The sequence below is a fragment of the Entelurus aequoreus genome, linkage group LG20 (genome assembly GCF_033978785.1).
Source record: "Entelurus aequoreus isolate RoL-2023_Sb linkage group LG20, RoL_Eaeq_v1.1, whole genome shotgun sequence".
Classification (NCBI taxonomy): Eukaryota; Metazoa; Chordata; class Actinopteri; order Syngnathiformes; family Syngnathidae; genus Entelurus; species Entelurus aequoreus.
In genome coordinates, this window is record NC_084750.1 from 15,033,211 (window position 1) to 15,058,547 (window position 25,337).

Consider the following 25,337-nt stretch of genomic DNA (forward strand, 5'->3'; position numbering starts at 1 on the left):
AGGGAAGTCTGGGCTTCTTTGCTTAGGCTGCTGCCCCCGCCACCTGACTTCCGATAGATGGATGGATCTCCTCGTGACGCCGGCCACTTGTGGTAAAATGGCCTACATCCTAGTTGCCTACAGCCTTGAGATAACGGCCTACGTCCTGTGTGTGACCTAAGTCAAGTCAAGTTTGTGTTTCAAGAAAAATCCCAAAAATATTCCCAAAAAATTATTATTTCACCAGGTTGACGATATTACAATTTTTATTTGATATAATAGTACATTCTTACTTTACTGCCTTATTACATAATTAAATTATGACATTAACATGTTTTAATTCAATTGATTGATTACATAATTACTACTTACTCAATAATCAAGTACTATGTACTCAATTACTAACTATTCAAGCACTCTATTACTAATTGGTCAACTACATTACTCAAGTACTCAATTACATAATTACTTTATTACATTACATGACTTTATTACCAAGATAGATGACTAAAATACAGTATTACATATTTTCTTTATTACATAACTTTACTACCCTATTACATAATCACTGTATGACTTAATTGCATTTTTACATAAGTACATTACATTATTACTTTATGACATTAATACATAAATATTTGTATTACTTTATTAAATTACACAATTACTTTACATTATTATTTTCTTACCTTATTACATAATTACTTAATTCCATATTACTTTACTACATTATTGCATATTTATTTTATTAAATTATTACTTTCACAGTATTGCATAATTACATTATTACTTCATGACATTAATACATAAATATTTTATTACTTTATTAAATTACCCAATTACTTTACATTATTATTTTCTTACCTTATTACATAATTACTTAATTCCATAATATTACTTTACTACATTATTGCATATTTATTTTATAAAATTATTACTTTCACAGTATTGCATGATTACACTATTACATTAAAACATGTTTTAATTCAATTGATTGATTACATCATTTCTCAATTACTACTTACTCAATTACTCATTATTACATAAGTACTCTATTACTAATTGCTTAAGTACATTACTCAAGTGCTCAATTACATAATTTATTACAGAATGAATACATAATTACTAGGGATGTCCGATAATATCGGCCATCACTGCATGTAAGCGGCAAAACCCGTGACCTTCGATACCTCAGGCGGTACTGCATCACTGCCGTGCGGGCGTCGTTTCGGATTGACAGATTGATGGCTCTTTTTTATTTATATTTATTTATCGGCCGATAAATGCGTTAAAATGTAATATCGGAAATTATCGGTATCGTTTTTTTTATTATCTGTATCTGTTTTTTTTATTTTATTAAATCAACATAAAAAACACAAGATACACTTACAATTAGTGCACCAACCCAAAAAACCTCCCTCCCCCCATTTCTTTCTGTTATCAATATTCTGGTTCCTACATTATATATCAATATATATCAATACAGTCTGCAAGGGATACAGTCCGTAAGCACACATGATTGTGCGTGCTGCTGCTCCACTAATAGTACTAACCTTTAACACTTAATTTTACTCATTTTCATTAATTACTAGTTTCTATGTAACTGTTTTTATATTGTTTTACTTTCTTTTTTCATTCAAGAAAATGTTTTTAATTTAGTTATCTTATTTTTTTTTTTTTTTTTAAAGTACCTTATCTTCACCATACATGGTTGTCCAAATTAGGCATAATAATGTGTTAATTCCACGACTGCATATATCGGTTGATGTCGGTATCGGTAATTAAAGAGTTGGACAATATCGGAATATCGGATATCGGCAAAAAGCCATTATCGGACATCCCTAATAATTACTTTATTACATTACATTGCATATTTGCATTATTTTATTACCTTAGTACATCATCACTTCATTACTTAACTCCATAGTAATATAACTTTACCACATTATTACATGACTACTTTATTCAATTATTACTTTCACAGCATTGCATGACTATTTGATTACATACACTACCGTTCAAAAGTTTGGGGTCACATTGAAATGTCCTTATTTTTGAAGGAAAAGCACTGTACTTTTCAATGAAGATAAATTTAAACTAGTCTTAACTTTAAAGAAATACACTCTATACATTGCTAATGTGGTAAATGACTATTCTAGTTGCAAATGTCTGCTTTTTGGTGCAATATCTACATAGGTGTATAGAGGCCCATTTCCAGCAACTATCACTCCAGTGTTCTAATGGTACAATGTGTTTGCTCATTGGCTCAGAAGGCTAATTGATGATTAGAAAACCCTTGTGCAATCATGTTCACACATCTGAAAACACTTTAGCTGGTTACAGAAGCTACAAAACTGACCTTCCTTTGAGCAGATTGAGTTTCTGGAGCATCACATTTGCGGGGTCAATTAAACGCTCAAAATGGCCAGAAAAAGAGAACTTTCATCTGAAACTCCACAGTCTATTCTTGTTCTTAGAAATGAAGGCTATTCCACAAAATTGTTTGGGTGACCCCAAACTTTTGAACGGTAGTGTAATTACTGTATTACTGCGTGCACAAACTCACGCAATCCCTTTTTACTGAGGCGCGTTAATGAGTTGGCTGCCAGGGAACTGAAGCAACTACTGGAATCCGGCCCAACAACCCAAAAGTAACGGTTTACTTTCAGGGTTAATTGTGTGTGTTTGGACATTGAACCCTTGGGAAAGAGCTGACAACTTGAACCAGAGTGTGTGTCTGTGTGTGTGTGTGTGTGTGTCTGTGTGTGTATCCCTGCCTACCTGAAGGGCTGATCGGAACAATAAAAAGCAGAGGTGCCAGAAATACCTTCGAAAGGGCCATAAAGGGATTTCACGGATGTCAGTACGACTGCGAGAGACGAGCTTTGATACCATTCAACTCCTGCCCGGGTCGTGCGGGGCGATTAATGGCCGCAGTTGCACTGCTCTGACTGGTGGAACACTTAAGTTTTATGAGCTGCTGCCATTTGGGGCTCTGGGACGGGGGGGGGACGGGGGGCTTGAGAGGCCGGACACGTTACTAATTATCCGGCCCAAAGTGGGGTGTGTTGGGATGGAGATTTGTCGATTGTGGCTTGTGCGTATGCCAGCGTGCCGAGTGTGTGTTCTCAACTTCTCTACTTAAAGACGCTAACAAGTCTGCAGGTACCCGCCAGGCATGGAAACCGTGACACAAAGACAACTTACACACAATAAACGTGACGGAAAGCTCGTCGGGGCTGGCCTGCGCAACAAAAACAACACTCTTTCCTCCTCCTCCTCCTCCTGCTGGCCGTCAGAGGATCATGAAGATAAACGAGCGTGCCTAGATATGGGGGTCCAGTGGCAGGAGGGGAGTCTGTAGTGGAATGTGTGTGAACTGCACTCCGCCTCCAATAAATCAGGGGAACAAGGAGGAGAGAGGAAAAGCTGCGTGGATGAGGAAGGGGAGGGATGAGGGGGAGATAGCAGGAATGACAAGACAAATGAGGCGATGGCGGGGTGGTGGGAGCGCAGGTGCACACAGGATCCAGGTGACATGAGGCAAAAGGCAGACGGAGGTCAACAGAGCCTAAATGAGTCAGATATTTAGCTATTATTATGGGGATGTTGTAACAAATATTACAGATCACTCTTGCTATTAGTGCAGTGCTTTTCAACCACTGGTATGCCGTGGGATTTTGTGTAATTTCACCTAAATGGATTAAAAATATTTTTTTGCAAACCGGTAATTATTGTTACGTGCAGGGGGGGTCGCAGCTTGCAGCAAGGTTTGTTTCCCCGGGATGCAAACGGACCACTCGGGACAGGACGTGCGGGTAGGAACATGAAGTCAAACAAGTACCAAAAACTGGAGAAAAAAAAGCCGGAGGAAAAATGTGCCGATCGCACTCGAAGCTAAGGCTAACACTTCAGCATAGGCAAGAAGACGAGGAATACTCACGTAACTGTAGCATAAGCAAACAATGAAGCCAGGCCAGACTGACCGGCAAAGGCAGGCTTAAAGGCCTACTGAAATGATTTTTTTAAATTTAAACGGGAATAGCAGATCCATTCTATGTGTCATACTTGATCATTTCGCGATATTGCCATATTTTTGCTGAAAGGATTTAGTAGAGAAAATCGACGATAAAGTTCGCAACTTTTGCTCGCTGATAAAAAAAAAAAAACCTTGCCCCTACCGGAAGTAGCGTGACGTCACAGGCGGTAGTGCTGCTCACAATTCCCCGTTGTTTACAATGGAGCGAGAGATATTCGGAGCGAGGAAGCGACGATTACCCCATTAATTTGAGCGAGGATGAAAGATTCGTGGATGAGGAACGTTAGAGTGACGGACTAGAATGCAGTTCAAGAGATATCTTTTTTCGCTCTGACCGTAACTTAGGTACAAGCTGGCTCATTGGAATCCACACTCTCCTTTTTCTATTGTGGATCACGGATTTGTATTTTAAACCACCTGGGATACTATATCCTCTTGAAAATGAGAGTCGAGAAGGCGAAATGGACATTCACAGTGACTTTTACCTCCACGACAATACATCGACGAAGCTCTTTAGCATGAGCTAACGTGATAGCGTCTGTCTCAAATGCAGATAGAAACAAAATAAATAAATCCCTGACTGGAAGGATAGACAGAAGATCAACAATACTATTATCAGGAGACACCGAACCAAACACTGGACATGTAAATACACGGCTAATGCTGTGCCGCCTGTCGAAGCCTGGCAATGCTGTTGCTAACGACGCTAACTTAGCAACGGGACCTCGTCAGAGCTATGATAAAAACATTAGAGCTCCACCTACGCCAGCCAGCCCTCATCTGCTCATCAACACCCGTGCTCACCTGCGTTCCAGCGATCGACGATGCGGTCGGCGGCCCGGAGACGTAGGAAGTCAAGGTGAGGTCGCCGGCGCTAGCGTCTGCTATCCAACAAAGTCCTCCTTGTTGTGTTGCTACAGCCAGCCGCTAATACACCGATCCCACCTACAACGTTCTTCTTTGCAGCCTCCATTGTTCATTAAACAAATTGCAAAAGATTCACCAACACAGATGTCCAGAATACTGTGGAATTTTGTCGAAGAAAACAGAGTGTCCAATAGGGTCCAAACACTTCCGTGGACCTCGCGACGTCACGCGCATACGTCATCCTCCAAAGGCGTTTTGAACCGGAAGTTCCCCGGGAAATTTAAAATGGCACTTTATAAGTTAACCCGGCCGTATTGGCATGTGTTGATATATAAACTATCAAGACTGCGTGGTCGGTAGTAGTGGCTTTCAGTAGGCCTTTAAATAATGCCTCTGATTAGTGCTCGGGGAACAGGTGAGCATCCCGAACACCAATCAGAGGCAGGTGAAAATAATAAGCAACCATGGTAACTAAAACAAACTCAAGGGTGCACAAAACAGACACAGAGAGAGTCCAAAACTAACAGAAAATACCAAAACTTGATCCGGGCCACGGATCATGACAAATTATAACCCACAAATGTGCCGTTGTTGAGTGTCTCCACTGTCTAGAGCTCGGCAGAGTAACCGTGTAATACTCTTTCATATCAGTAGGTGGCACCCGGTAGCTAATTGCTTTGTAGATGTTTGTCGTGATCACAACATGCAGAAGACAGCGGGAGGCAGGGCGCAGGTAAAAAAAGGTATCTAACGCTTAAACCAAAAATAAACAAAAAGGCGAGTGCCGCTAAGAAAAGCCATTGAAGCTTAGGGATGGTTATGCAAAATGAAACTAAAACTGAACTGGCTGCAAAGTAAACAAAAACAGAATGCTGGACGACAGCAAAGACTTACAACGTGTGGAGCAGACGGCGTCCACAAAGTACATCCATACATGACTAGAGTGGGGCTGCAACTAACGATTAATTTGATAATCGATTAATCTGTCGATTATTACTTAGATTAATCGATTATCGGATAAAAGAGACAAACTACATTTCTATCCTATCCAGTATTTTATTGGAAAAAAACAGCATACTGGCACCATACTTATTTTGATTATTGTTTCTCAGCTGCTTGTACATGTTGCAGTTTATAAATAAAGGTTTATTAAAAAAAAAAAAAAAAAAAAAAAAAAAAATGTATTAAAAAAAAAAAAAAAACCTAATAATCGTGTATTTACGCAGATTGATCACAATCGAATGTACCGAAGATGGTTAATATCAGGTCAGTGATCAGGTCAATTTATACGCCAGTGCAAAGATGAGTGACAGGTGTGCTCGATGGCTAATTTTATTCCAAAATACAACCTGACTGGATAAAACTGTTACCTAAATCTGAGCAAATAAATGTAGTGCATTCAAGTAACACTTTTTAAATGTATGGACGACATTTTTAAAAAATAAAATTGAATGTGTGTCCAAATATCAGGGTGGTTAAGTTCATTTAAAATATGCAAGCAGGTTATAACTGTGATTATTCTGATTTTAACAAAGAATAATTTGCCTTTTGCAAAAAAAAACACTGAAAGGTCTCATTTTAAATTTTACTGACGTTGCTTTATAATACTTTTTAATCACATTTTAATTGTCTCTTGCTTGTCTCCCGCCACTCTGTAGCACTTTCAGATTCCAGACATATAAAGAACATTCATTACAGTGTTTCCCATAAACTGCCAAGATACCTGTGGAGGTGGGGGCGTGGCTATGGGCGTGGTCACCATGACATAATCGAGTAATTTGCATAATTTACTACAATGATAAGATTTTCTCTAAAAAGGCTAAAAAAAATGTATACTTACTAATTAATAATAACAGTTTTGTTTTAAACGTCCATCCATCCATTCATTTTACAATATAATTACAACACTTTATGTACATAATTATATACAGACTTGAACAATAAGTTATTCACTGAAATATATTTATTAATTGTGGTTCTTATATCTTATAAAATATAAAAGCTAAAATGTCTCTTAAAGCTCTGTCCCTTTAATTAGTGCATACTAAATAATTTAACTTCAGCCTACTACTACAACCATATTATTTACCAGCAACATAAAGTGAAACAGAGGCAGAGGTGTCCTGCCACAGTCAGTAACAAATAAACAGAAAACAGTAGTGGTCAAATACAAATAAGGCAAAAAGAGAAGTATCCTACACTTCTCTTTTGTAAAGTAAATCTGAACAGCCTATATGGGCATCTACATCAACTATATGATTTGCCTGAGAAACTGGACAGGACCAAAAAAACAAAAAGTATTTGTGGCGGACGTAATTCTTTCGTGGCGGGCCGCCACAAATAAATGAATGTGTGGGAAACACTGCATTATGTTTGCTAAACATTCTACATGCTCCCCATTTATCTGCTATTACTGAATCTCTATCTTTTAGTCTGTGATCTATAACTTGGCAATATAGTAACCCTTCAGGAAATGCTTAGTTGACTTATTAAAGCACTGCTATTGTGTTTGTTTTAGGCTGTGGTTTTATTTTGTAGGTGTTATGACGATGCAATTTATCAAGGTTTGTGTTTTTTTGGTACAATAATGAGTGTTATTTGTAATATTGCATGAAATGTGCTTATGTGTAGGCCATAAGGGTTCCTAACATAGCAGTCCAAATGTTTTTTTTTCCCAGTTGTTTACTTGTGTGACAATCAGTGATTAAGATATCATGGAATTTAAAGGAACATCAAGTGTTGGCCCATAGTGGCAACGCAATGATCAGGAGTGAAGGATGAAGAGGCGGCGATTTAAGTGCGTCTCCTTATCTCTGCTGTTTAGGCGGCTCCTGATAAGCTCTTTGCACCGCACCGCTAATTAGACTCCCTGCTGAAAGGCAGGATTTGTGTGCGCACACGGAGGTAGGAGGTAAAGAAAACATCTTTAGGCTGTCTCTCGACGCTTCATCACTTGACACTCCCTGGTCAGCATGAGACTGTGAAGAATATGTTGTCACCAGATTTCCGGCATTAATGAGAAATAAACTTGTTTTTTTTATGTCAGTATATATTTATTTTGCATATTCTTTGGGAGCTATTCCTACAGTCACTTTGTCGGACATTTCACATTAGTCCTTAGAAAACTGTTCAAAACTCTTCTTTGGACCGGCGGTGATGACGTGATTTTGTTTTGTTTTGCTCGAGTCGGATGGGCGTTACTGTATTTTACTCACATGAAAAATGTCTTTACTTGCAGTCTTGCGCCCCCATCAGGTCAAAAGAGGGAATAGCATTCCTGGGATGCTCCGGGCTGTTCGTCATGAAGGCACTACACAAGTTTCCTGAGAGTGTTTCTTCACACAATGTCCCTTTTCCTCTTCTTGGATTTTGGTGAACTTTGACTCAAACCCGGCAGGACGTCTTGGCTCTCCGTTTTGTGTTTCCTCTTTTTGCTGGGCTTGTCACTAAGGTAACCGCTGGAGTCGCTGGCGTGGATCTCAGGGGGAGAAATCTGAACCGGCTCCTCCTCTTCTTTTATTATTTTCTCCTTTTTCTTCTTACCAGGTTCGCTGCAGTTAACATCAATCTCTGTTCTGCTGGGCTCTAATGTGACATTACTGTCATACTGCATTATTTCCTCTTCTGTTGCTTCTTCTTTGATTTTATCTTTCTTCTTTTTCTTCTTCTTCTTCCTCTCACCGGGTTCGCTGCTGTTTGCCTCATCCTCGGTTCTGTTGGGCTCTGGAGTGGCATTGTTGTCGAGCTGCACTAGTTCTTCTTCTATGACTTCTTCCTTTATTTTCTTTTTCTTCTTCTTCTTCTTGGGAGAATCTTCCACGGTAGATTCTTCAGTAGGTTCTGGTTCTTGTCGCTCAAGTTGGCTAACAGAGACGCCCAATTCTGAGTTCTCAGTCATAGCCAAGAGTTCTTGAACCCTGAGATAAAGCACACATTGATCTTTGAACACCAAGCTTAGGAAGACACACCATCATACTTGCCAACCCTCCCGAATTTTCCGCGAGACTCCCGAATTTCAGTGCCTCTCCCGAAAATCTCCCGGGACAACCATTCTCCCGAAAACCTCCCGATTTCCAGCCGGACAACTATATTGGGGGTGTGCCTTAAAGGCACTGCCTTTAGCGTCCTCTCTCACCTGAAAAGGAGACTATTATATATGTCTCCGTTATCCATAGGTTTATCTATAACCCATAAAGTAGGCAGGCACGGAGCTATTTCCAGCCGGCGCGTTAATACACTGACACACAACATGCGGATTCCCATCATGCATTGCTTCAAAACTACGGCAAGTAGTAATATCCAAAATTTCCAGCCGGACAAACAATATTGGGGGCGTGCCTTAAAGGCACTGCCTTTAGCGTCCTCTAACCGGAAAAGGAGACTATTATATATGTCTCCGTTATCCATAGGTTTATCTATAACCCATAACACGGTGGCCGAATGGATATAGTCACTCATGAACGGCCAGAGAAGCACAAGGCGGCAAGCAACATTCCGTTCTCATTTGCGGATGTTTTCAACAAATCCGTGAAGGATATGTTCCCGGATTCAGAGATCGCTCGCCAGTACTCAAATGGCAGAACAAAAGCTACTCAAATAGTGAAAGGAGAGTGTTTTTTTTTTCTTTTTAAAGTAAGCAGCAAGTACAGTACAGTTAGTAGAACAACTGTGTTTTCATTACTGTTTACTGTACTATATCGTGAATCTTTGGGTGTCCCACAATTCGATTCAATATCGATTCTTGGGGTCACGATTCGATTCAAAATCGATTTTTTTTCAATTCAACACGATTCTCGATTCAAAAACGATATTTTCCCGATTCAAAAGGATTGTCTATTCATTCAATACATAGGATTTCAGCAGGATCTACCCGTCTGCTGACATGCAAGCAGAGTACGGTAGTTGTAAAGGACAATATTTTATCAACTGATTGCAATAATGTCAATTTGTTTTAACTATTAAATGAACGAAAAATATGACTTATTTTATCTTTGTGAAAATATTGGACACAGTGTGTTGTCAAGCTTATGAGATGCGATGCAAGTGTAAGCCACTGTGACACTATTGTTCTTTTAATTATTTTTATAAATGTCTAATGATAATGTCAATTAGGGATTTTTAATCACTGCTATGTTGAAATTGAAACTAATATTGATACTGTTGTTGATGATATTCATTTTTGTTTCACTACTTTTGGTTTGTTCTGTGTGGTGTTTGTGTCTCCTCTCAATTGCTCTGTTTATTGCACTTCTGAGTGTTGCTGGGTCGGGTGTGGTTTTGGAATTGGATTGCATTGTTATGGTATTGCTGTGTATTGTTTTGATGGATTGATTACTGAAAAAAAATAATTAAATAAAAATAAAAATATTTTAATAAATCCATGAATTTAAAAAAATCGATTTTTTAAAAATGAGAATCGCACAACGTGAGAATCACGATTTGAAACCCAATCGATTTTTCCCCACATCCCTAATATATATATATATATATATATGTATATATATATATATATATATATATATATATCCCTAATATATATATATATATATACCTAATATATATATATATATATATATTAGGGATGTCCGATATTATCGGCCGATAAATGCGTTAAAATGTAATATCGGAAATTATTGGTATCGTTTTTTTTATTATCTGTATCTGGTTTTTTTTTTTTATGAAATCAACATAAAAAACACAAGATACACTTACAATTAGTGCACCAACCCAAAAAACCTCCCTTCCCCCATTTCTTTCTATTATCAATATTCTGGTTCCTACATGATATATCAATATATATCAATACAGTCTGCAAGGGATACAGTCCGTAAGCACACGTGATTGTGCGTGCTGCTGCTCCACTAATAATACTAACCTTTAACAGTTAATTTTACTCATTTTCATTAATTACTAGTTTCTATGTAACTGTTTTTATATTGTTTTACTTTCTTTTTTATTCAAGAAAATGTTTTTAATTTAGTTATCTTATTTTATTATTTTTTTAAAAAAGTACCTTATCTTCATCATACATGGTTGTCCAAATTAGGCATAATAATGTGTTAATTCCACGACTGCATATATCGGTTGATATCGGTATCGGTTGATATCGGTATCGGTTGATATCGGTATCGGTAATTAAAGAGTTGGACAATATCGGAATATCGGCAAAAAGCCATTATCGGACATCCCTAATATATATATATATATATATATATATATATATATATATATATATATATATATATATATATATATATATATATATATATATATATATAAAAGAAACACTTTAATTTCAGTGAATTCTAGCAATAAATATACTCCTCCCCCTTAACCCCCCAATCTCCCAAATTCGGAGGTCTGAAGGTTGGCAAGTATGCACACCATTTATGTACACACATACGTCGCTCTCTCCAGTTTCCCTCTTATTAGCAGCACTCCCGCAGTGTCGGCATCAAGCGCAGTCACCTCGAACTTCAGCTCAGCGCCAATCCTGGGCCCCCCATCCCGCCAGGTTTCCACGGGAACCAGGTTTGGCCGGGGGATGCTGGCGTTGAAGCAGCCGTGCACCAGGCAGCCCACGTGACTCACACCCAGTTTGTTTACCTTTCCCTGGGGAGGCAGAAACACAATTACATGAAAATATCCTTATTGGGTATTGATACCACACAAAAAATACATCGATTCAGTATCGTCAATACCAAACACCGAACAATATTTTTTCCTCTCCGAGCTGCAACAATATATTTACTTATTTGTGGAAGCCTGTCACGAATGCAGATTTGGCACTTTGGTTTCACTTTTGCTGGGTCTTCTTTGCCTTTTCTCCCTGTATTAAAGGGCGTACCTCAGGGTTCCATATTAGGTCCGTTTTTGATGCAAATAATCTCTGTAATAATGTGTTCCATTTTTATGCAGATGCGCATCATATATTGTTCACCACCTGCTGTATCGCGAACCCTTGAGCTTCTGCAGTCTGCTTTTGATGTTGTTCAGTCCCAGCTAACTCAGCTCAGACTATTGCTAAATGCAGAAAAACCTACGGTGATGCTATTTCAAATTAGGGCTGGGCGATATATGGAATGTACTCGATATAACGCGGGTTTGTCTCTGTGCGATATAGAAAATGACTATATGGTGATATTGGAGTATACGTTCTCACGCAGTTGCTTTTAGCTGCGGGCATTACACTACAGGCTCTTCTCACTCTTTCTGGTCTCTCCTTCTCACAGAGACATAAAACAAGCGCACCTTCTTACACACGTCACATACGTATACGCCCTCGCGGAGCATAGAGGTAGCGGCATGGGAAAACGTTAGCTGGTAATACGAGAGAAAGAAGGTGCGAATCTGGTAACAAATGAAAGAAGAATTAATTCCCAAGAAAAACAGCAGGGGGTCCATCGTCTGGCGGTGGCTTGGCTTCAAGCGGGAAGATGTTGAACAGACAACCGTAATATGTCAAGTATGCGGCAAAAGCGTTGCTACAAAAAGTATCAGCACTGCTAATGTGTAGCATCTAGGGATGTCCGATAATGGCTTTTTTGCCGATATCCGATATCCAACTCCGATATCAACAGATACCGATATATATACAGTCGTGGAATTAACACATTATTATGCCTAATTTAGACAACCAGGTATGGTGAAGATAAGGTACTTTTAAAAAATAATAATAAAATAAAATAAGATAAATAAATTAAAAACATTTTCTTGAATAAAAAAGAAAGTAAAACAGTTACATAGAAACTAGTAATTAATGAAAATGAGTAAAATTAACTGTTAAAGGTTAGTACTATTAGTGGAGCAGCAGCACGCACAATCATGTGTGCTTACGGACTGTATCCCTTGCAGACTGTATTGATATATATTGATATATAATGTAGGAACCAGAATATTAATAACAGAAAGAAACAACCCTTTTGTGTGAATGAGTGTAAATGGGGGAGGGAGGATTTTTGGGTTGGTGCACTAATTGTAAGTGTATCTTGTGTTTTTTATGGTGATTAAAAAAAAAAAAAAATGTAAATAAAAAAAAACAAACAATACCGATAGTAAAAAAATGATACCGATAATTTCCGATATTACATTTTAAAGCATTTATCAGACATCTCTAGTAGCATCATTTGAAAAGTCACCCGCTAGAGAATGAAGAGTGCTTGAAACTCCACATGTCAACATCTCCGTTCGGTGCCACACCAACAAAATGCCTAAGCAACCATTTCCACATCGACACCGTATGAAAAAAATAGTCAACAACAAAAGGCGATAACGTCCGCAGGAAGCTACCACATAGTGAAGGACATAAACTATTTGATTTCCTATTATGCAGCTCATTTTTATTTGACACTTATTGAAATATCTTGTGTGACATCATGCACAAAAGTGCACTTTATTTGTTTTAAACTATTGTAGTGGCGTTCTGTACAAAAAGCGCACTTTAATTTAGTGTTGTTTGGATATGTCATCTTAGTGACATCATGCACAAAAGTGCACTAATAGCTTGTTTTTAAATGTACTTTCTGTTTTGGAAATGACATGAATGTTTGTGCCACTGCTTAATAACTGTTTCATAAATACACTTTTGCTAAATTGACTTAGTTGTGATTTCCCTCTCTGCATGAAAGTTTAAAAGTAGCATATATTAATGCAGTATGAAGAAGAATGTTTTAATGTAGACACATAGAATCATCATACTGCTGTGATTATATGCATCAAGTGTTCATTCAAGGCTGAGGCAAAATATCCAGATATATATCGTGTATCGTGACATGGCCTAAAAATATTGAGATATTAATAAAAGGCCAAATCGCCCAGCCCTATTTCAAATGGTAAACAACTGCCATTGAACATTCCAAAACTATCAACTTAAAATGGTCACCACATATAAGTATTTGGGGATTGTTATTGATGAGAACTTGTCCTTTAAATCACAGATAGAAAAACTTGTGTCTAAGCCAAAAACTAAATGTTTTTTTTTCTTTACACAGCCTTGTTTTTACAAGTTAGAAAACGATTGATCCTGATCACTTTCATGTCTTTGCTAGATTATGGAGACTTGCTTTTTTTTTAATGCACCCGACACTTATCTGAAAAAACGGGATACTGTATATCACCGTGCCTTTCGTTTTATTAATGGTTGTGGCAACCTTATCCACCATTGCACTTTGTATGCAACAGCAAACTGTTAATTCTTGTCTGTGCGCAGATTTTTTTCAATGTATGTTTTTTTTTCAACATACCATTTCATCGGCTGGTTCCCACTCAACTATGTTCTTATACTGTAGGTCTAAAGACTAAAATCGCTACAGTTTAACAACCTCTAAAGGCTTAGTGGCCACATGCGTGGACAGCACCTTTTAGCTCTTATTTACAAAATTGTGTACACTACTGAATTGGGGTCTTATGTGCTTATATGGACACTTATACTGCCATCTGGTGGTGTCAGAAGAGTATAACATACAATGGAATTTGGGAAGAAAAAAAAGTATAAAAATAAGAATTAGCATGTCACTAAACATTAAGTACACATTTGTGTACTTATGGACTAAGTACATCATATCAAAAGATGATTCTTAGTTGTTATTCTAATTAGGGTCCAATAAGCCCAAATAGCAAAGAGAAATTTAAAAAAAGCATGTAAACAAACAGCTTGGGCCTTAAGAGGCAAGGGTTAGGGTTACAATTTCAATAAAAATGTTTAAATTTAAAATAATTTCTCCTGGTCCTTATTTTTGAGAGGTCATAAAAATATCTATAATTACCAGTATCGACCAATATAATACAATCCAACCTTGTATCAACACATTACTGTCTGAGCAATTAAAGGCCTACTGAAATGATTTTTTTTTATTTAAACGGGAATAGCAGATCCATTCTATGTGTCATACTTGATCATTTCGCGATATTGCCATATTTTTGCTGAAAGGATTTAGTAGAGAAAATCAACGATAAAGTTCGCAACTTTTGCTCGCTGATAAAAAAAAGCCTTGCCTGTACCGGAAGTAGCGTGACGTCACAGGAGCTAGTATTCCTCACAATTCCCCGTTGTTTACAATGGAGCGAGAGATTCGGAGCGACAAAGCGACGATTACCCCATTAATTTGAGCGAGGATGAAAGATTCGTAGATGAGGAACGTTACAGTGAAGGACTAGAGAGGCAGTGATGGACGTATCTTTTTTCGCTCTGACCGTAACTTAGGTACAAGCTGGCTCATTGGATTCCACACTCTCTCCTTTTTCTATTGTGGATCACGGATTTGTATTTTAAACCACCTCGGATACTATATCCTCTTGAAAATGAGTCGAGAACGCGAAATGGACATTCACAGTGACTTTTATCTCCACGACAATACATCGGTGACACACTTAGCTACTGAGCTAACGTGATAGCATCGTTCTCAAATGAAGATAGAAACAAAATAAATAAACCCCTGACTGGAAGGATAGACCGAAGATCAACAATACTATTAAACCATGTACATGTAACTACACGGTTAAAAATTCTCAGCCTGGTAAGGCTTAACAATGCTGTTGCTAACGACGCTAAGGCTAGTTTAGCAACCGGACCTCACAGAACTATGATAAAAACATTAGCGCTCCACTTATGCCAGCCAGCCCTCATCTTCCCATCAACAGCCGTGCTCACCTGCGTTCCAGCGATCGACGGCGCGACGAAGGACTTCATCCGTGGGTTTGGCGGCAAGCATCGGCTAGGCGTAGTAAGTAGTCCTTGTTGTGTTGCTGTAAGTATTGTACATAGCCGCTAATACACCGATCGATCCCACCTACAACGTTCTTCTTTGCAGCCTCCATTGTTCATTAAACAAATTGCAAAAGATTCACCAACACAGATGTCCAGAATACTGTGGAATTTTGTCGAAGAAAACAAGAGGTTTTTATATCGGGTCAGATGGGGTACAACCACCTCCGTGGATTTTGTGACGTCACGCGCATAAATCATATCCAAAGGAGTTTTTCAACCGGAAGTGTGGCGGGAATTTTAAAATGTCACTTTATAAGTTAACCCGGCCGTATTGGCATGTGTTGCAATGTTAAGATTTCATCATTGATATATAAACTATCAGACTGCGTGGTTGGTAGTAGTGGCTTTCAGTAGGCCTTTAAGAGACAAGGGTTAGGGCTACAATTTCAATAAAAATGTTTAAATTTAAAATAATTTCTCCTGGTCCTTATTTTTGAGAAGTCATAAAAATATCTATAGTTATCGGTATCGACCAATATAATACAATCCAAACTTGTATCAACACATTACTGTCTGAGCAATTAAGAGTGAACCTACAAGTTATCGATATATACTTGAAAATATAATGAGAAAAGGAAGTGTGAACTTGCGTGACATCCCATAAACCGGAAGTGAAGTGACCCAACACCCTTTTTTTCTTTATCAATAAGCCCTGTCCCCTAAAACCTTTACAAATTAAAACAGAAGAAAATAAATATATTTAAACGTCAAATGGCTCTTAAAAAGCCAGAAGTTTAGTTTCTTCAGCCAAGACATTCATTGTTTATTTATGTTTTGTTTTAAACAAAACGTTAAAATATCTTGGTGTGTGTTTAAGTTCTTTTTTGAGCACATTCAACAATACTATAAAAATGTTGGTCACAACCGTGGTATGAAATTTCCATATGGTTACATCCCTAACTGGGAGGTTATGAAACACTGCTGTTCTTTTTGAATATGTAACACAATTTAAGTTTGGTGCAAAAAGATGTTATCTTAAATACTTGACACATTAAAACACTTTTCAATAAAGTAGTGAATTCAAAAGTACACTGTCTTAGTTTTTCTTTAATTTGATCTAGGTATCAAACAGGTATCGGTCTCAAGTACTTAAATGGTGGTTTGGTGACAACCCTGATGTAAAGTAAATGGCTGTGATACTCACCAGCAGTCTTTGTCCCTTGGTAGGTTGGAATATAATGAAGTCGGCCTGTATGTCCATGTGGATGTAGCCGCTGTCATCATGAATGCTTCCTTGCTGGCCCACAATCCGTAAGTGATCATAAGCTACGGGTACGCCTTCGAGGCTGCAAAAAGGGGATCAAACAAATATATATTATATTGTCGTAGAATTTCTGACCTTTGAACTATATTTCATGTCTTGTCAAGAATGTACGCTCATTTAATTTCTCTTCTATTTTGTGCCATTGAATGTACCGGGTGTGGGACAAAAGTGAATATTAAGTCGTGCCAACCTGTCTACAGAATGTTTTGATTGTCTAAGTATGATTAAGGGATCCAAGGATGTCGCAAAAAGAAACATGTCGAAGACCACAAGAGAGACGTACGAAGAGACAGATAAAAATGGCAGGAGACCGGGACTCGAGAGAGATTGCTTTTTGTGAGTCCTCCGGAGGACGGCCGTTTGTTTGCAGGGACAAAACAATCCAACTTATGCACTTTTGACTATGAGAAAATAAACTTGTTGTACTAAATTCACTTTTGTTGCTGTTTAAGCTCTGGACAATCCACTACAACAGTGGTTCTCAAATGGGGGTACGTGTACCCCTGGGGGTACTTGAAGGTATGCCAAGGGGTACGTGAGATTTTTTTTTAAATGTCTGTCAAAAAGAACTGTGAAAAGAAATGCAACAATGCAATATTCAGTGTTGACAGCTAGATTTTTTGTGGACATGTTCCATAAATATTGATGTTAAAGATTTCTTTTTTTGTGAAGAAATGTTTCAAATTAAGTTCATGAATCCAGATGGATCTCTATTACAATCCCCAAAGAGGGGACTTTAGGTTGATAATTAGTTCTATGTGTAGAAATCTTTATTTATAATTGAATCACTTGTTTATTTTTAACAAGTTTTTAGTTATTTTTATATCTTTTTTTCCAAATAGTTCAAGAAAGACCACAACAAATGAGCAATATTTTGCACTGTTATACAATTTAATAAATCAGAAACTGATGACATAGTGCTGTATTTCACTTCTTTATCTCTTTTTTTCAACCAAAAATGCTTTGCTCTGATTAGGGGGTACTTGGATAAAAAAAAATGTTCACAGGGGGTACATCACTGAAAAAAGGTTGAGAACCACTGCATTACAATATACACAGTACAGGCCAAAAGTTTGGACACACCTTTTCATTCACAAAACCACTGATGGTCCCAACTAGGGCTGCAACTAACAACTAATTTGATAATCGATTAATCGATTAATAATCGGATAAAAGAGACAAACTACATTTCTATCCTTTCCAGTATTTTATTGGAAAAAAAAATCCAGCATACTTGCACCATACTTATTTTGGTTATTGTTTCTCAGCTGTTTGTAAATGTTGCAGTTTATAAAGGTTAAAAAAATAAATAAAAAAAGTAGCCTCTGCGCATGTGCATAGCATAGATCCAACGAATCGATGACTAAATTACCGTAATTTCCGTACTATAAGCCGCTACTTTTCCCCCTCGTTCTGGTCCCTGCGGCTTATACAAGGGTGCGGCTTATATACGGCCTGTTCTTCTCCGACACCGACGAAGAGGATTTCGGTGGTTTTAGTACGCAGGAGGAAGACGATGACACAATGATTAAAGACTGACTTTTCATATACCGGTAGGCTGGTTATTTTGATAACGTACAGGCGAGCACTTTGTATTACTTTGCACCGTTGTATTATTTATACTCTGCACGAATGCTGTTCGCCATGTCAAAGATGTGAAAGTTTGATTGAATGATTGAAAGATTTATTGTTAATAAATGGGACGCTTTGCGTTCCCAAACAGTCATCTCTGTCCCGACAATCCCCTCCGTGGTAGCAGGAACCCCTGTATACTACGCTAATTACACATCAAAACCCTGCGGCTTATAGTCGGGTGCGGCTTATATATGGAGCAATCTGTATTTTCCCCTAAATTTAGCTGGTGCGGCTTATAGTCCGGAAACTACGGTAATCGCCAACTATTTTTATAACCGATTTTAATCGATTTAATCGATTAGTTGTTACAGCCCTAGTCCCAACCCCATTGATAAAGCAAGAAATTCCACTAATCAACCCTGATAAAGCACACCTGTGAAGTGAAAAATATTCCAGGTGACTACCTCTTGAAGCTCATGGAGAGAATGCCAAGAGTGTGCAAAGCAGTAATCAGAGCAAAGGGTGGCTATTTTGAAGAAACTCTAATATAAAACATATTTTCAGTTATTTCACCTTTTTTTTGTTAAGTACATAACTCCACATGTGTTCATTCATAGTTTTGATGTGACAATCTACAATGTAAATAGTCATGAAAATAAAGAAAACCCATTGAATGAGGTGTGTCCAGTTCTGTATATTTTGATTCTGAAGAAATAGTGATTGTTGAAAAACCGAAATTTGACCCGGTGGTATATTTGCTTACATGTGAGTTAAAAAATCAAGCTAACGTTGATCCACGCTGATGTTCGTGCCTCCTCTAGTTAACAGCCATAAAAAAGATGAGAACCCTCCCAAATATATTACACTATATACGTATATCCATTCATACATTATATTATTTTATTTTCACGTAAAAAAAACACTCATTTTTTAAGTGTGGTGACCATATTAATGGTTGCGACTTTTATTTTGTAGTAGTAGCAGCGACTTCCTTGTATTAGGGTTGTATGGTATACCGGTACTAGTATAGTATCGTGGTACTATCCATCCATCCATTTTCTACCGCTTATTCCCTTTGGGGTCGCGGGGGGTGCTGGAGCTTATCTCAGCTACAATCGGGCGGAAGGCGGGGTACACCCTGGACAAGTCGCCACCTCATGAATCAAAAATGGTACTATACTCTGTTGGAAAAGTACCGGTTTGGCAATTTATTTTTTTTACAGGCATGACGGCACGTCGTCACGTCAGTACATCTAAGAAGGAAACTGATCAGGCGGGCCGGTCCTACGATCGGAATAAAACTGGACTCACTGGTGACGGTGGCAGAGAAGAGGACTGTGGAAAAACTAGTGAGCATCCTGGATGATGCCAGTCACCCTCTGCATACCGTTGTCAGTAGCCAGAGGAGCCTGTTCAGTGCTAGACTGCTTCATCCCAAGCGCAGGACTAATAGACTCAAAAACTCCTTTGTCCCACACGCCATTAGACTGTACAACTCCTCTCTGGGGGGGAGGGGGGGTACTAGGATGACAGGGGATGCAAAATAAATAATATTTTTTCATAACATGGTCACTACTGCCTAGTTTCTCTTGTTATATTCTTATTTTACTGTTATATTTTTATTCTCATCGTTGCTTTTTATTTTTATTCTTATTGTAATATGTTTCTATTTTGTTTCCAGTTATACCCCCATTATTTACTTTTTAGACTTAGACAAACTTTAATGATCCACAAGGGAAATTGTTCAACACAGTAGCTCAGTTACAAAGATGGAAAGTGTAAGGATGGAAAGGACAATGCAGGTATAAATAGACTAATATAGCGATAAAAAAAATCTAACATATATACAAATATATACATAATATGTGTACAGAATAATATATATATACAGATGTATTATACTATGTCTATAACTAACTTTTTAAATTCGATCTCAATTTTGTACACTGCTGCTGGAATTTAAATTTTCCTAAGGGAACTCTCCTGAAGGCATCAATAAAGTACTATCTATCTATCTATCTATTTGTTTAAACGAGCTACAGAAATAAAGCTCGACTTTGTAGCGTTCCAATTCAATACTCACACTGAACTACAGATGGGACGTTCGGAAACGAGTAGAGTCTTTTAAACGGCCCTTTTAATTGAACGATGAGAACCGATTCGCAGTTGTAATTTGTTCGTTTGAGAGCCGTTCTTCACGCAAATTGCCCACGCTGACATCTCAGAATCAAAATCAGCTTTATTGGTTTTATTTACTAAAAAGGAGTAATGACATCACTGAGTTAGTCATCCACATTCTTCACTTGAAATGAGCACGCACCCACGTAGACAGTTAACTTAGGGGAGCAGTTTTGTTCATCTACTGCAGCCTTTTAGCTGCTGTATTTGGACCTAGAGGAAGATCAAGAACAAGGAAATGGCGCCATCTGGTGGAATGTTTATAAAAACATAAACCAAATTAGATTATCCATCCATTTTCTACCGCTTGTCCCTTTTGGGGTCGCGGGGGGTGCTGGAGCCTATCTCAGCTGCATTCGGGCGGAAGGCGGGGTGCACCCTGGACAAGTCGCCAGTCACGGGGAGAACATGCAAACTCCACACAGAAAGATCCCCGAGCCCGGGATTGAACTCAGGACTACTCAGGACCTTCATGTTGTGAGGCACATGCACTAAACCCCTGTAGCACCGTGCTTCAAGTGAAGTGAAGTGAATTATATTTATATAGCGCTTTTCTCTAGTGACTCAAAGCGCTTTACATAGTGAAACCCAATATCTAAGTTCCATTTAAACCAGTGTGGGTGGCACTGGGAGCAGGTGGGTAAAGTGTCTTGCCCAAGGACACAACGGCAGTGACTAGGATGGCGGGAGCGGGGATCGAACCTGGAACCCTCAAGTTGCTGGCACGGCCACTCTACCAACCGAGCTATACCGCCCTTCAACATAGGAGTATTATTATGGTGCGTGTATAAGGTAAGACATTATCGAGCGTTTTGTTTCGCAATATTATGCAAAAGCAACTTTTCTTACCTTCTGGTATCTGCTGATCTGCATTTGGGATCGGCATGAATCCTGAAAAATTGCCGACGCCGTAGTCGATAAGCTTCTTCTTTTTCCTCTATCTTTTCATTATGGGACATTCATCCTCCACTGTTGCCATTTCTAATATAAAGTAGTGTAAAGTCCTTACTTATATCTGTCAGTGAACTCACCATGAAAGCGCTAAATTAGATGATCAATAATTGAAGATCATTCTCACCAGTAGTGACTATATTGGTGAAATAAAGTAAACATTGTGATTAATGGGTGAGGGCCGACATCCGGGCAACTGAGCTACATACGGGTTCTTCGAGCCATAGCAACCAGACTGGCGTTGAAAACAAACCGCTACCATTACTCTTTAACCTGTCGACCTACGCTGGTTAAACCCGTCATTCTGCCTCCAAAATGCCGATAAACTGTGTTGTTTTTGGTTGTGCTAACCACAACTGGAAACAGGGAAAACAAAGGTTGTATTTTGTTCTGGCAAAGCGTGATAAAAGCCCACAGAGACGAGACAAATGGCTCACAGCTTTACACCGGGAAAATTGGTTCTCACTGGAGTCCCCCAAAGTCCCGAGTCGTGTGTTCGGATCACCTCGTTTCTGGTAAATATAAGGAACAAAAATCCACCTTCTTAACCGCAACTTGGCTATACGTCCGTGCTAATGTTGTACTTGTTGAATTTGTACCTTATAACGTTCGACAGCTGAAGTTGTTGTTGTACAAAAATAACATGCGGTATATACTATATCAGGGGTCACCAACCTTTTTGAAAGCAAGAGCTACTTCTTGGGTAGTGATTAATGCGAAGGGCTACCAGTTTGATACACACTTAAATAAATTGCCAGAAATAGCCAATTTGCTCAATTTACCTTTAACTCTATGTTATTATTAATAATTAATTATATTTACACTTAATTGAACGGTTTAAAAGAGGAGAAAACACAAAAAAAAAATGACAATTAAATTTTGAGACATAGTTTATCTTCAATTTCGACTCTTTAAAATTCAAAATTCAACCGAAAAAAAGAAAAGAAAAACTAGCTAATTCGAATCTTTTAGAAAAAATTAAAAAAATAATTTTATGGAACATCATTAGTAATTTTTCTTGATTAAGATTAATTTTTGAATTTTGATGACATGTTTTAAATAGGTTAAAATCCAATCTGCACTTTGTTAGAATATATAACAAATTGGACCAAGCTATATTTCTAACAAAGACAAATCATTATTTCTTCTAGATTTTCCAGAACAAAAATTTTAAAAGATATTCAAAAGACTTTGAAATAAGATTTAAATTTGATTCTACAGATTTTCTAGATTTGCCAGAATAATTTTTTTGAATTTTAATCATAATAAGTTTGAAGAAATATTTCACAAATATTCTTTGTCGAAAAAACAGAAGCTAAAATGAAGAATTAAATTAAAATGTATTTCTTATTCTTTACAATAAAAAAGATAATTTTACTTGAACATCGATTTAAATTGTCAGGAAAGAAGAGGAAGGAATTTAAAAGGTAAAAAGGTATATGTGTTTAAAAATCCTAAAATCATTTTTAAGGTTGTATTTTTTCTCTAAAATTGTCTTTCTGAAAGTTATAAGAAGCAAAGTAAAAAAATTAATGAATTTATTTAAACAAGTGAAGACCAAGTCTTTAAAATATTTTCTTGGATTTTAAAATTCTATTTGAGTTTTGTCTCTCTTAGAATTAAAAATGTCGGGCAAAGCGAGACCAGCTTGCTAGTAAATAAATACAATTTAAAAAATAGAGGCAGCTCACTGGTAAGTGCTGCTATTTGAGCTATTTTTAGAACAGGCCAGCGGGCTACTCATCTGGTCCTTACGGGCTACCTGGTGCCCGCGGGCACCGCGTTGGTGACCCCTGTACTATATAGTCTATAGCCTAGCTAGCTATTTTCGAAAACCGGACAACGAGAGGATACCAAAGGCAGCGTTAAGATGGACACCACCGGGAAAACGTAAGCCAGGGCGGCCAACGAAAACCTGGCGAAGAACAGTTGAAGGGGAGCTGAAAGAGATGAAGCTTACATGGGGCGAGGCACAGAGACAAGCACAGCAGCGAGATGAATGGCGTTTGGGCGTCGAAGCCTTATTTCCCATCCGGGAAGAAGAGGATTAAGTTAAGTAAGTAATTTACTATATAGTCTATAGCCTAGCTAGCTATTTTCGAAAACCGGTTTCGTTTAAATTTGCACTTAACAGTTGGGTTTTTAAAAACCAATAAACCCTATAATTTTCATGTTGCCATTCAATACATGTAGCCCTCAAATCTCTCAATATTTTATACACTAACACTTGATCTTGTTGTTGATAACTTCCGCGTCTCTTTCTTAGTAGCGCGCAGGCTAAGCTAACTAGCAAGCTAAGCTAAGCCTGAGAAGCTTTTAAGTTCACTGAGACGAGTCTGACGCAAATAATACATTTTCGTTTTTTCACACGATATGCGAATAAGTAAAAATGCGTAAATGAAGGATTTAACGCCGACTTCCAAGCCACAACGCTCGTTAAATGCTTTTTCTGTCAATGCTGTGTTCGCTGTGAGCTGGTTTGTTTTCAACGAATTCCCGGTTGCTAGGGGATTGGTAGGCGGAAGTGACGTGGGTCCGCCCTCACTCATTGACCACACTTATCGTATTACTTGTTTTCCCTTGATGAAAGCAAGTTACTTAAAAACAAATCAGTCTTTAGAACGGCTCTTCAATATCCGGTTCCCTTCCAAGAGCCATAACTCCCATCTCTACACTAAACATCTCGAGTGCATTCAGTAATGCACTTAAAATTGCACCTAACTATTTCCTACCGCTTGTCCCTCTCGGACAATTTAAATGCACGAATCGAAGCTCCATAAATACACATTCTATGTATGGAAATGAGACAACATTGACAACTTTGGTTGTTACCGTGGCGAGTACTTGAGCAGCTCGGCCTCCAGCTCCCCCTGCAGACCAGACCGCTTCTTGTTCAGGTACCTGGGCGGCAGGGCGACGTGTCTCCGGTGGGTGCTCATGACCAGACACGAGTATGGCGCCGACAAAAGTTCAGAAGCGGCGGCGAAAGACGGAACAGAGCAGGACACCTCTGGTACAAATCCCCCCACTACTGTGGACAGTTCTACCGCCGTCTTTTGAGCACAAGCGCCTGGAATTTGGCCTGACATTTTCACGTGTTGTGGGTCGTCTTCGGCGTGCTCCAAGTTCGCCATGTTGATTCCGAGGACCGGAAGAGGAACACGATTCACTTCCGCTTTGAGAAACACAACTAATGAAATATTTTTTCTAATGTACATATTTTGGAAAATGTATTAAAGGTTTTGTATATTTTTATATTAATGTTGTTGTCGTTTTGTCGTTTGTTTTTTGTATGTGAACTTACGTATCATACAAATACAGTTTCGGGGGAAAAAAAGACTCAACTGCCGCCGGCAAGGTTAGGAAACCGTACAAAACAGCGCCAGGGGGTTTTGTACTATTTTTGTACTTACTTTGATTATTATTTATCAACTGTTTGTAAAAGTTTAAATTTAAAAATAAAGGTTTATAAAATAAAATTAAAATAAAAAAAGGCAGCGAAGTCTCGCGGGATTTCTTTGACGGCCCCACATTCGAAGAATACTATTAAAAAAATTGGCTGTTTATCGAGTATTGTACTGTTTTTGTACCTGTTTTGGTTGTTGTTGTTAATATGTTTGTTTGTAAATGTTGTTTATAAATAAAGGTATATTAAAAAAATACATAAATAAAACAAATTAAAAAAGTTAGGAAAACCGGAAAAGAAACACGATTAACTT

General features: G+C 38.1%; 1 protein-coding gene across 1 annotated transcript; it reads right to left on the minus strand.

Moving 5' to 3' along the window:
• Window positions 1–7,913: 7,913 nt before the first annotated feature.
• LOC133635596 (DNA-directed RNA polymerase I subunit RPA43-like) lies at window positions 7,914–24,794 on the minus strand. The gene is made up of 4 exons (XM_062028820.1): window positions 24,451–24,794; window positions 16,795–16,936; window positions 11,289–11,497; window positions 7,914–8,802 (listed from the first exon to the last, which is right to left on the minus strand). Exons 1-4 carry the CDS (start codon window positions 24,750–24,752, stop codon window positions 8,223–8,225), a joined length of 1,233 nt encoding a protein of 410 aa, XP_061884804.1. The 5' UTR covers window positions 24,753–24,794; the 3' UTR covers window positions 7,914–8,222.
• Between the last annotated feature and the right edge of the window lie 543 nt (window positions 24,795–25,337).